The sequence below is a fragment of the Epinephelus lanceolatus genome, chromosome 14 (assembly GCF_041903045.1).
Source record: "Epinephelus lanceolatus isolate andai-2023 chromosome 14, ASM4190304v1, whole genome shotgun sequence".
In the NCBI taxonomy this organism is placed as follows: domain Eukaryota; kingdom Metazoa; phylum Chordata; class Actinopteri; order Perciformes; family Serranidae; genus Epinephelus; species Epinephelus lanceolatus.
Window position 1 is genome coordinate 38,003,037 of NC_135747.1, and position 14,086 is coordinate 38,017,122.

At 42.5% G+C, this 14,086-nt stretch overlaps 1 protein-coding gene across 2 annotated transcripts in view; it reads left to right on the top strand.

Annotated features, from left to right (window-relative positions):
* The first annotated feature begins 3,266 nt into the window (after nucleotides 1–3,266).
* Nucleotides 3,267–14,086, top strand: part of mylka (myosin, light chain kinase a) — a 78,142-nt gene continuing 67,322 nt past the window's right edge. For both annotated transcript variants that reach the window (XM_033617349.2, XM_033617350.2), the window contains exons 1-2: nucleotides 3,267–3,398; nucleotides 13,237–13,396. In XM_033617349.2, coding sequence (XP_033473240.2) covers nucleotides 13,238–13,396 — 159 coding nt within the window. In that variant the 5' untranslated portion in view covers nucleotides 3,267–3,398; nucleotide 13,237. The remainder of the gene's footprint in view (nucleotides 3,399–13,236; nucleotides 13,397–14,086) is intronic.

Below are 14,086 nucleotides of genomic sequence, written 5' to 3' on the forward strand. Positions count from 1 at the left end.
GTGTTGACAGGCTGGGATCTGATACTCTGATCAGTTAAGCTGCTCCAGAGCTGGTTAACTGATCAGCATCAGTTACCACGGTGATTTATCCTGGTAAAAAGAGAACCAGCTTCATAGTACTGAAAACCCAGAGTTAACCCTTAAGTTACCTCACTAACCCCAAATTCTGCTTCATAGTACAGGCCTCAGGATACAGTGTTGGGCCCACTGATGCGGGGCTTCTGCTTCATTGAGTCCATAGAGCAGGCACCCTAGAGACTTCTGCCAGCCGAGCTGCTAACTTCCTGTTAGCGCTCCACTAACTTGAATGGGGATAAAATGATTTAATCTTGTGGCTCTTCCAGACTTTCCAAATGTTATCGGACTAAATGGATCAAATCCTGATAGTGAAACGAGTCATTTTGTGGGGTTTGTAACGCTCAGGCGTTTCTTTCCCGACATAAGTCAATGAGAGAAAGTCTTTGTGGGCCCCATGGCATCACGTGACGGTGTAATTCCACTGTTTGGCCACTATAAAAACAGGCATCAGAGCCTGACACACTTCCTGGGGGCCTGATTTTGACCACTGACTGTATAAAATAAAGGACGTGGTTACCGTGACGTCACCCATCAATTTGTTCCTCACATTCTTAAGCTACAAGCTCGACATTTCAGTCACCATCTTGTTTTTTGGAGTCAATATTAGACTGAATATTATTATCAATAATAATAATAGTTTTATTTTATTTTTACATTGAGTTGTTTGGTCCTTGAATCTGTCCAGGAACTTCCAGGAGTCCTGGTTTGTTTAATTAGTTTTATTAAACGTGTTAATGATACATGATAGTCTCATTAAGGAGGGGGTCTGATCACAGACAGTTAACGATATGATCTCTAATGAAATCAAACTCTGCTCTTTTATTTTGAAGGCACCTGTGCTCCACTTCCTCTCCCCTGTCTAGGAGCCTTGATGACAGCCTTCCTCTCCACCCAGACTGACAGAGACAGTAGCTGAGTACTTTTACTCAAGTATTATACCATTGTACAATTTTAGGGTACTTAAATATTTTTATTTTTTCTTCTCCACTAAATCTCAGAGGTTGCTGCACTTTATTTATCTGACAGCTTTAACTTTACAAATCCAGATTATTGATACAAAATATAATCAATAATAAAAGATGATGTGTTACTATAGATTATAAAGTAATTAAAATGAGCTGCAACATTAAACTGATCAACACATTAATGCATCAATAATATCCTAAAGATTACTCTACTGAATGAGTACTTTTACCTTTGGTACTTCCAGTATATTTTAATGATCAGTAAGATTTTAACTGCAGGACATTAGAGTACTCCTACACTGTAGTATTACTACTTTCACTCTGGTAAAAACTATGTGTTATTGATCCATCAGACATGTTTCACTGAGTCGTCTATCATCTCCATGGAGACAGGGTGCAGACCCAGGATCAAACCAGAGGTTTGACCCGCTGCTGTCCTCCATCCTTCTGTCTGTGTGCACCATCTGCTGGAGACACTGAGCTCATACACCCATCTGTATTTACTCCACCCCTCTGTATTTACGCCTTCCATCTGTCTGCCTGAATCATAACCCAGCAACAAACACATTTGAATTTTTAAACATGTCATTTTCAATATGATCCAAAAGTATTTTTAAATGACCTCCATCAGTAAACAAACTGTAGTATTCCAACTGTCTTCAAAAAGAAGGTTGTTACTTTCAATAAGTGCTCTGATGATGTAAACGCGTTCAGTAAAACCCCAAAAAAAGAGAGATGTTTGCTAACAAGTGGCTAAATGAGACTACAGAACGTCATCACACCAAACACAGCTATACAGCCTCATGGTGGCGAGGATGAAGTCATGTGGCCGTGTAGTTTGTTTATAGCCTCACCTTAGCATTTTAATTCTGGTGATTGAATTTACCCTCCTTCAGAGATCAAAAAGTGGTGTTCATTAGTGAAGATTATCTTGCTGTAAAAATGCTGTCAGTAAATGCACCAAAGAGATGCTAACATCAGGGTCGGACTACAGAAAAACGTCATCCCTGCATTAATAGTCTCTACCTGACACATTAGCTTGCTGGCTAACAAGCAACTATGAGGTACTACAGTTAAGAAATATACCAACTTTTTGTGGTTATTAATGGTCAGATGAGATGGATAGTTTCTGAGCCTGTAAGTAACCACTTCAAGTCACAACTCATGACTTCATAGCATTCCAGGCAAGTTACGCCAAAGCAATAAAACATTACTGACAAAGATAAAACTCTTTGATATATTAAACCCATTATGTCAGCTGTGTGCAGCTAACGGTTGATGCGTAGCTACAAACAGCTAGTGTTATGGTAGCTGATTTTATTTTCTGTAACAAATGTAGCATGATAGAATGGCAGAATTAGAAAGCTAGCTAGCTGCTACATGAATAAAATTTAACAACTTAATTCTTCATCCACACTCTTTTGTGACAGAGTAGGACAGCACATTGCTATCATCTGCTGAGTGATGATGTTGTTTGACTCATTTTCTGTAACTACTGTAAAGTTAGCATTAAAACATGGTGGAATTAGCAAGCTAGCTAGCTAACTAGACAGGGGCGAGGAGGACAGAGAGGACCACCTTATTGGTTTGTCTGAGCTACAGCTGTGTCTGTATGAAAGTTGCATGAAAACATGGTGGAATTAGCTAGAGATGCACAATATTAGATTTTTTGTGGATAATTGATATGCCGATATTTATATCAACTTATTTGGCCAAGAACCCATACCAAATATCTGATGATCCAATATAACTGATAGCATGGTTGGATTAGCAAGCTAGCTAACTAGCTCTGTATTAGCTAGCTAACTAGCTACCTGCCACATTAATAAAATTTAACAACTTAGTTCTTAATTCAAGTGTGATGTCATTACAAGCTAAACACAATGCAACTTAAACCTGGACGCTACAAACTTTTTGGGGTGTGTTGGGCTTCACAGTTCTACTGGACTGAACCGGCACCATCTTGGTGTCAGTATCCTGTTGCTATTATACATCTGTGCTTCAGATGCTAAAATCTGCTCTGCTGGTTACTACCAGGATCAGGGGGTGGTGGGGGGCCTCAGGGGGCCTCAGGGGCCCAGGATTAGTTGGTTCGCCCCTGTCCTCCTCCTGCACCAGCTCGGTGTTTTCACACTGTTTCCACCGAAGCAGCACAAACACACTGAGGAGGAGGAGGAGGAGGAGGAGGAGGAGAGGTTAAACTAGTAACCAGCAGGAGGAAGAGGAGGAGGAGCGTCCCGGTGATGAATGCAGTGATTATTCAGGTGAAGAAAACTCCGCTGTTGGACACAGAACCTCCTCAGTGAGTCCGTGAGGAAGGAGACCCACAGGAGACCCACAGGAGACCCAGAGGAGGTGAGTCTGTCTCCTCAGCTTCATGTTTAAATCTGTTTTATATTCTCGTTTTTAGAAACGCTCCCTTTTCTCGTCTTTTAAAAACAAACGCACCCGAACTCTCAGGTGGGCGGAGTCAGCGCTTTAACGGTGCTGCACGCGGCTCGCGCCGGTTCACCCGCCTCACCGACACAAACAAAACAAACCAACGGCTGATCAGGCTGATCGATCGGTTTGATATCGATCCGTCAATACACGTCATTTATGTTTGATTAAAAAATATTATTCTGATCTTATTAAACCTCAAATATTATTTATTTTAATGTTTGTTTTTTAAAACAATCAGTTAAATCATATTAAATATCAACATGAATTCATCTGATAACTGATCAATACTGATCAATAACTGTGCTCAGACCATCACCTGTGTACCAGACCCTGTGTACCAGGGTCAGTTTACCCAGACTGTGTACTGGGTTAATGCTGGTTGAACTGGGACTGTACTGGATGAACTGAACTGGGACTGTGCTGGTTTAATGAACTGGGGCTGGACTGGGTGAACACTGGTTAAACTGGGACAGTACTGGGGTAATGAATTGGGACTGTACTGGGTTAATTGAACTGGGACTGCACTGGGTGAATGGTGGTTGAACAGGAACTGTACTGGGTTAATGAACTGGGACTGTACTGGGCTAATGGACTGGGACTGTACTGGATTAACTGAACTGGGACTGTACTGGGTTAATGAAAGGACTGTACTGGGTTAATGAAAGGACTGGACTGGGTAAATGAACTGGGACTGGACTGGGTAAATGAACTGGGACTGGACTGGGTGAACATTGATTAAACTGGGACTGTACTGGATGAATTAGGGTCAACTTGGACTGTACTGGATATATGCTGGTTGAACTGGGACTGTACCTGGTGAATGCTGGTTGAACTGGGACTGTACTTGGTGAATGAACTGGGACTGTACCTGGTGAATGCTGGTTGAACTGGGACTGTACTTGGTGAATGAACTGGGACTGTACTGGGTGAGCCGGGACAGTACTGGATATATGTTAGTTGAACTGGGACTGTACTGGGTTAATTAAACTGGGACTGTACTGGGTGAATGCTGGTTGAACTGGGACTGTACTGGATATATGTGGGAAACAGTGAGCAGGGTTTAAAGGATGTTTGTGAAACGGTCGACTGACGAGAAGGAATCTTCTCCTCTGATAAATAGACCTGTACATGAACTCTGGTGCATGCTGGGAACTTAAACACCTTAAATACACCATTTAAAGTTTTACTAATTCAAACTTTCAGCCTCTTGATGTTGGACTTGATCTCCTCTGATCTTTAAAAGTTGCTTCAGTTTATGTTTCAAAACCTTGTTGATCTAATTTCCTTTCCTGTGGGCAGAAAAGTAAAGATTTGAATAAGATATGAAGCCTGTGGGGAGACGTGATGATGGTTTCTGTCTCAGCTTGATGTTCTGTGTTAATACGTTGCAGGACTTTCTTTTCTGGTGAAGAACATGTGCTTAACTGTGATGTTTCTGATCAGTTTTGTATTTGTGATTTAAATTGTAATTATTTTACATTAACTAGAGGCCTTTATTTGTGTTCTTCGTCAAATAAAACGTGAAACTTAATGACAAACTAATCTTGTTTCCACATTCAATTCATTTAAACAGACAGCTCAGTTTCTGAATATATGACATTAGTGGTGTACTCATTATATTCAAATTAGATAATGTCATAAACTGGCAAACAATGTTTTGTTGGATTGAGCTCCTTTAATAATCCTCTGTGTCAGCTCTGCACTGTAGCTGTCAAGCTAACGTAACGTTAGCTTACCCGGAGACTAACAGGAGGAGCTGCTTCACATCAACATCTGTTTGTTGGTATCAGTCAGGATGATGTTGAGACTGTGAATGTGTTTGTGGGATGGGTTTTTCCTTAACTTGAAAGATTGAAACATCAGCTGTACATGATGTTTCAACCAGCTAACGTTAGCTTAAGTAGCTACAGCAGATAAAAACTTTTATTTCAGTGATATCAACAGTAATCGGCTCAAAATGAAAAGCTCCTTTTCTGTACGTTTGCCTGAAACAAACAACTGTTTCATAAATGACTGATTTCTGACTTTAAATCTGCTGCTGTAATCAGTGTATGAGAACAGACTGACAGGTAAGTAACAGAAAATTAAAAAATTCAAATCAAAAATCAACCCAAAAGAGAATGAGGAGTTCAGATTTCCAAGTCAAACTTTTATCATCATTGTCATTGTTTCTAGCTCCGTTGGACATGTCCACACTGGAGTTATAACAGCATGACATTGTTACAGCCTCAGAAAATGTCAGGGTACACAATATAACACGAGTTTAATGTTATTATCAGTTACAGTGACCCTTAACAGAATGAACACAGAAGGGTTTTTTTATGCTTCCGCGCCGGTGATAGCTGTGGCCGGAGGCAATGGGCTTTAGTTTCGCAGACCGGGCGCAGCGGAGGCACAGCGCACCTGCGCTTCGCCAACTGGGTGTGGCCAGGCGGATTTTGTAAGTTTGGCACATTGTGCGTCCTGGTGCAGCTACTCCTCTGTCCCACCTCCGTCCCTCCTACCAGCGCAAGTCGAAAAGAGGGAGGAGAGAAGGCGGGAAGTGGGTTTTACACACATCACATCAATCAAATGAGCCCCTCTCCTCGCTCTTAAATGCGCCGCGCGAAGGCGTAATGAGAGTTTACTCAATTCGCCATGGCAGAAGAGAGCAGCAGCGTCAGACAGCCAAACTCCTCCTCCCAGGAGGAAACTGATGTTTTGGTCTGGGAGGTCCAAGCTCGCAGTGTCCGAATATATGGAACTGCCAGCAGACCTCCACGGGCTGATGATGCAAAGGTAGCCTGGGAGGAGGTCACCACAATTGTAAATCAATGTTGCGTTTCTCTCGTGCGCGTGCGCTCTCTCTTTCTCTCTCGCAGTCTCACTCTGTTTCTTTTCTTTTGGCTTTTCTAAGATGACAGATGCTGAATATATACTCCCTATCTGATGCTGTGGCTGTTTGTGGTTGGCTGAGAGGGATGTGAACTCAGTTTTGTTAATCAAATCAGGTTGGGTTTCCATTACACGTGCCAAACGTGAACGGTGCCAATCCCCTTTGATCTGACATCAGATGTGACGGGACAGTTGATATAGAGATACATTTATGTGCTGATTGCAGATAGTTGCATTGAGTAGTGTTTTTTGTGAGGTATTTATTGCATTGTTAATGTACCTGATATTCTGGAAACCTGCCTGTGAGGTTTTGGTAACGTGTGCGCACTGTCCACTGGTCAGCCAAACTTCGGCTTACACCGGCTGCGCTCCCCCTGCGCTGAAAATAGACCTGGTTTCAGCTGGCGAGCTTTTAGCGCACCTTCGGCGAAGCCTTTTGGCATGAAACTGTCACTGTGCCAAGCTGGATCTGTCGACACCTCCCCCTGCTGCGCCGCCACACCCATCTCGGCGCACCTCGTCTGCCAAACTACCAAACTGAGCGCGCCTTGGGTTGCGCTGCTCGAAACTAGCTCTGCGCGGGTTTCGCCACCCTGCACCACCCTGCGCTGCACCGGGAAACTAGAGCCCATTATGTTTTTGGGTTGTCCATCCATCTGTCCGTCCCATGCTTGTGAACACGATACCTTAAAAACACCTCAAGGGAATTTCTTTAAGTTTGGCACAAATGTCCACTTGGACTCAACAATGAACTGATTGAATTTCAGTGGTCAAAGGTCACTGTGACCTTGCATTAGCATCATTCTTGTGAATGTAACATCTCAAGAACAACTCAAGGGAATTTCTTCAAGTTTGGCACATATGTCCACTTGGACATGGAATGATGAACTGATTACATTATGGTGGTCATAGGTCAAAGGTAAAGGTCACTCTGACCTTGTCTGTCCCATTTTTGTGAATGCGATATCTCAAGAACGCCTTGAGGGAATTTCTTCAAATTTCCACTTGGACATAAAAATGAACTTATTGGACTTCAGTGGTCAAAGGTCAAAGTCAGTGTGACCTTGCGTCTTTCTCATTTTCATGAACATGATATCTCAAGAAGGCCTTAAGGGAATTTCTTTAAATTTGACACAAACATCCACTTGGAATGAAGAATAAACTGATCAGAAGTTTCTGGTCAAAGGTCACTGTGACTTCACAAAACATATTTTTGGCCATAACTCAAGAATTCATACGCTAAGTATGACAAAACTTCACATAAATGTTTAACAGCATATAATGATGAAGTGATGACATTTTATATCCAGAAAGTCAAACATCATCAAACAAAAATACTTTTCTGGGCATTACTCAGTGTCATATCTCAGGAACGGAAGGGGAGACATTTGGTCGGATACTGAATTGGTGACATAATCTTAACACTGTGCTGACTGGATGATGTTGGGTCACATTCAGCATTGACTGGATAACATTGGGTCACAGTCAGCATTGACTGGATTATCTTGGGTCACATTCAGCATTGACTGGATGATGTTGGGTCACATTCAGCATTGACTGGATAACATTGGGTCACAGTCAGCATTGACTGGATAATGTTGGGTCACATTCAGCATTGACTGGATGATGTTGGGTCACATTCAGCATTGACTGGATGATGTTGGGTCACATGCAGCATTGACTGGATAATGTTGGGTCACATTCAGCATTGATTTGATGACGTTGAGTCACAGTTAGCATTGACTGGATAACGTTGGGTCACATTCAGGATTGACTGGATAACGTTGGGTCACATTCAGCATTGACTGGATTATTTTGGGTCACATTCAGCATTGACTGGATAATGCTGGGTCACATTCAGCATTGACTGGATGATGTTGGGTCACATGCAGCATTGACTGGATTATTTTGGGTCACAGTCAGCATTGACTGGATAATGTTGGGTCACATTCAGCATTGACTGGATGATGTTGGGTCACATGCAGCATTGACTGGATAATGTTGGGTCACATTCAGCATTGATTTGATGACGTTGAGTCACAATTAGCATTGACTGGATAACGTTGGGTCACATTCAGGATTGACTGGATAACGTTGGGTCACATTCAGCATTGACTGGATTATTTTGGGTCACATTCAGCATTGACTGGATAATGCTGGGTCACATCCAGCATTGGCTGGATGATGTTGGGTCACTTTCACCATTGACTGGATAACATTGGGTCACAGTCAGCATTGACTGGATAACATTGGGTCACAGTTAGCAATGACTGGATTATGTTGGGTCACATTCAGCATTGACTGGATGATGTTAGGTCACATGCAGTATTGACTGGATGATGTTGGGTCACATGCAGCATTGACTGGATGATGTTAGGTCACATTCAGCATTGACTGGATAACGTTGGGTCACCTTCAGGATTGAATGGATAATGCTGGGTCACATTCAGCATTGACTGGATGATGTTGGGTCACATTTAGCATTGATTGGATAACATTAGGTCACATTCAGCATTGAATGGATGACGTTGGGCCACATTCAGCATTGACTGGATAACATTGGGCCACATTTAACATTGACTGGATAACATTGGGTCACGTTCAGCATTGACTGGATAAAGTTGGGTCACATTTAGCATTAACTGGATAAAGTTGGGTCACATTCAGCATTAACTGGATTATGCTGGGTCAGATTTAGCATTGACTGGATGATGTTGGGTTACATTTAGCATTAATTGGATGATGTTGGGTCACTTTCAGCATTGACTAGATGACGTTTGGTCACATTTAGCATTGACTGGGTAACACTGAATCACATTCAGCAGCAGGAAACAGAAGTTTTCCCTTCTGATAATGAAGTGTGTTAATGAGAAGCACAGATGGGAGACAGAGATTCACTGACCTCTCTCTGAGTCTCTCCTGCTGAGTCCAAATGTGTTTCAGTGGAACAACTGAACTGCTGACTGCAAACATTCACATCTGACTGTGTCACTGCTTTGGGATCTGTTGTTGTTACAAGGTCGCTTGTTATCTGTGTACAAACTGATCTTCTATCAGCTGCTCTGTTTACTTTTTATTCATCAATACAGAACACAGGTTATAGGAGAATTCTGTTTCCTGTTTCCTCGTTCACACACGCAGCTCAAGAGCAAGTATGTTGATCTGTACTGCAGTAAATGTACCACTGTATAGAAATACAGAATATGTTATCTAATCTTTACTGCAGTAAAATCATCATCAAAGTGTACTTCAAATATCAAAAGTAAAGTAATAATGTATATTAATAATCTGAATCTGTGAAGTATCTTAAGTTATCAGACAGTACAGTAAAAAGTACAGTATTTATCTCTGAGATGTTTAAACTGCTCTGGCCTGCCAACTGTTGCTGCTTCCTCTGCAAGCTGCTTTGCAACCTGCCTCCACCCCAGCTCCTCCTTTTCATGCTGTGTCTGACTTATCAATGTCATTTCTGTTTGTCAGTGATGCTGCTCTGTTCTGTTCCTGGGGGGTCTTTGCTGCAGCTCTCCCTGCCTACTGTACACATGACGCATTTTTTTCACACTCAAATTTATTGTTTTCAATGAGGACATGCGGCAGGCGCGCACAAATGCCAGAGCAACACTGTTGCGACATGCACACATTCCCAAGCCCCTATTTTTCAGGGCATGATGGCTGTGTCCTGAGATACACTGCATGTCATGTGACGAGGAACAACCAATCACAGCCAACAGATATCTTTCCCTTCTTCTGTCAATATTCAGTCTGATACGTATGGAAAAGTTGATCATGTTAGTGCAGGGCTACACACCTACCACCTACCAACCTGCTGCTGCGCTCTTGAAAGCTGTCACAAAAAGGCACAAAAGTAGTGCCCAGCACCCGACCTTGTGTTTTCCAGGCGGTTAAAGACATGGCATGTGTACGGCCCCTTAGGCTTTCCATTTAGGCACATGGAAAGGCAGAGAAGTTTGCTCTCTCTACCTTAAGGTCTTCCATATAAGTGTCCAGAAGAGGCTTTCTGCATAGGCTTAGGAAAGGCAGAGAAGCCATCCACCTCCCTTCCCACCCAATACGGACTTTCTCATTCTCTTAATGGAATTGCCGGCGGCTGTCACTACAAAGACAGAAGAGCTCATGTTTGGGAGCAGATCGATCAGCGATCGCTGTATGTTGCTGAGTAGAGTTGTGCTTTAATCACTGCTCCCCTTTGTAAGCTTTTGTAAGATATTGTTGTCATAGAAACAAACCCACGCAGCGCACGTCTGGGATGAAACGCTTCCCAGTGCCTTTCTGCTTAAGAAAAACGCTCTGTGGACGTGCTAATAGGTAAATGTTAGCATGTTAACATGAGATAGTGAACATGATATGTTGCTGTCACATGCTGCCGCTAATAAACCTAATAAAGTTTTAAAAATGACTGGTCAAACCTCCCAGTACAAACTGGTAACAGCATTACCATTATGAGAGGACCACAGCAGGTTTTTGGAGGCGTCTCTGAAACACTTCATGTATTAAATGTTCAGAAAGCTGCGACACGTCAGTTGTTAAATAAAGACAGAAATGTGTCTGGAAATAATCAAACGATCACAGATTACTGACAGAAACACGTCCTGCTGTGGACCTGCGGCTCTGACGAGGACTTAATAGGAAGCATAGGTCGACCTCCAGATAAAAATGTCATTTAGTGTGTTTGGCTGTAGAGCCATGTAAGGCAGCTGTGTGTTAGCAGCATATTTTAACTGTGACAGCAGGAAACCAACATGCTGGTTCTGTTTGGTCTGAAAACAGTCTGATAACACCATCAGGTCCTCCAACCAATGCAGCGTCAACTCACACAGTCTGAGAGGCTGAAATACCTGACGCACTGAGCAACAGAGCTGGGGGGGGGGCATGGATCAGGAGGTCTGTGGGTCCTCAGAAAATTTAGAGCATCAAACACTTAGTTTCCTGAAGTCTGGTGAATGTTTGTGAACCAGTTTGTGAATTTTCTGCATCATTTTATGGTTTCAATGTCTTTAGTTTGGTGAAAACAAAAGTCCTGAGTTACCTTCATGTTTTCACTGGAGGGACAGATGTTCTTAATATTGAGGGGGACGTGTCCCTTGTGTCCCTCCTGAAATCTACATCTATGGCACTGTGCATGCTCAGTGGCCAGGAGCTGTGGGTGGGTCAATTGAAAACTTTTCAATTAATCGCACAAGTGAACAGATGCCAGTCTTGATTTTTGTTTCTAGTTCATACAGCAGATCCAAATTTGACAGGCTGTGGTTCAGAGGCAGAGTGGGTGATAAATACCACTTCTATGTGGCATTTACTGTTGACCTGCTGTCTCCCCCCAAAGATCCAGACCAAAAATGGGTCTACAGTATGTGGGTCTCAGAGGGTTAATTACGTGCTGCTATTTCGTCTCTTCGACAGCACTGTCGCTGATCTTAAAGAAATAAATCTAAAAATCAAGATGATAAAGTAAATTTCTTTGCCTTCATTTGAGTTCTAATCAAAACACTGGTAAGAATTATGTAACCTCGTTAATATGAACTTCAAAGCTGCTGTGAAAGTGCAGTTAATCGTGATTAAAAAAATGAATCCTTTGACAGCCCTACTTGTTATTATCATTATTATTATTAACACTCAACATCACTTCCACTTGTAGGATTGTCATACAAGTTTTGGAACTACAGGTTCCATGATGCTTTAGGAACGCTATCAAGACGTATGATGTTTCCATGGTGTCAGTGAATTAGCTATAAGCTGTAAATTAGATAGAACTTTTTTTATGCCTCCACAGAGGTGTCAGCCGTTAGGCTTTCCATGTAGGCGCATGGAAGGGCAGGGAGGTTTGCTGTCTGTGCCTCAGACTCTCCTCGTATGTTAATATAATAAAATGCTTTTGATACGTAATAACAGTAAATATGAGATACTTTAAGACTGTTGCTCATGTAATATTTTAATAGGTGACTGTAATTTCTACCAGAGTCATTTTCTGGTAAGAAATCTGTATTTTTACACAAGTGTGGTGTTCAGGTACTTCATCCAGCACCACTTGAAACTGTGCTGATTGTATTGATGTTCTGTGTGTGAAGCGTTATGTTTTCACAGACATGGCTGGAACTTGACTGGTGTGCGGAGACAAACAACCGTGAGGCGGTGATTCTAGTTATAGTCCATATTAGTTTCCCCGGATGTATCACTGGTTACTGTGATACCGAAGAAAACAAGATGATTCTTTGATTCATGGACGTTTATTCTGGATAATCAGAGATGATGAGAAGTCACAATGAATGATTTCAACATGTGTTTCATGTCTGTGTGTTCGCAATTCACTGAGTGATGAAGAGGAGGAGGAAGGGTTTAAAGTATCTTAATGAGCTCCACCTGCTGACAAACTTCCTGTTGTTGTTAGAACACCTGCACACACCTGTCACTGTCACCATAGTGTCAGACTTTTAAAGCACCTGGTTCAAGCTGACAAAGAAGTGAAGAAAAAGAAGAAGTGAAGAAGAAGAGGAGCTCAGATGGATGAAAGTCTGATGAGAAGGGAAAGAGTCATCGCAGACAAACTCTCAAACTGAGACAAAAATCTGGAGGATGAAGAACGAAGCTGATCAACAACAGAAACTGAGAACAGACGACAGTAAATCTATTTGTCATGAAGAAGAAGTAAAGTCGGTCTGACAGGAAGTTTCTCCTTATAAGGTCAGACATGTGGAGTGAGTCACATGTTCACTGCTGATCACACACACATGATGTTTTTATCTTCATGTGTTTGATCTGTTCATCCCTCAACACACACACACACACACACACACACACACACCACACACAGTGTGATGTCTTATCCCTCAGATGATTTTGTATTTTCTGTCTCTGACTTCAGGATGAGTGACGTCCGCTTGGGTTCAGTTTCCTCCGCCGTCTCCAAGGTAACAGGCCCGCCACCAGGATGCAGTTCCTGCAGCATCGAGCCTCCGGCCTTCGTCCTTCCTCCTCGCAACGCCCGGGTGGTCCTGGGAGGAGACGCCCGACTGGAGGGGAAGGTGGGACGATGTTTGTTTGTCTCAGGAAACAGGAAGTTTAATAAACGAGTGGGAAGACAGGGTCAGTGACATCACAACAGATTCATCCAATCACTTGAAAGAATAAAGGATGATGTCATTATCAGTTATAGAAAAAAACTACATCAAATGTCTTTATAGAGAAAGACTGAGGTTTTCAAACTGTGAGGGAGAGAGGGGAGGAAACAGGAGAGGGAACAAGAGAGGAAATGAGGGGGAAGAGGAGGGAACAAGAGGAGAGGGGGAATACAACAGAGGAAACAAGGGAGAGAATGAGAGAAGAGGAGGAAACGGAAGGAAACAAGGGGGGGAAGGGAACAAGAGGAAGGGGAATACAACAAAAAAAACAGAAGAATTGAGAGGAAACAAGGAAGGAAACAATAAAGGAAACGATAAAGGAAACAAATTAGAGAACAAGAGGAAATGAGAGGAAATAAGGAAACAAGGAAGGAAAGAAGTGAGGCAGATGTGAGATCAGAGGGATTAACGTCTTCAGTCTTGTGATCGACTTCATCCTGATGTGAAGCAGTCAACCACACACACACACACACACACACACCTGCTGTGTGTGTGTTATACAGGACGTCAGCTGACTTTCAGAGGAGATAAATCATTAGTTTATTATCAGTGTGTGTGTGTGTGTGTGTGTGTAATGATCTCTGCAGCCTGTTG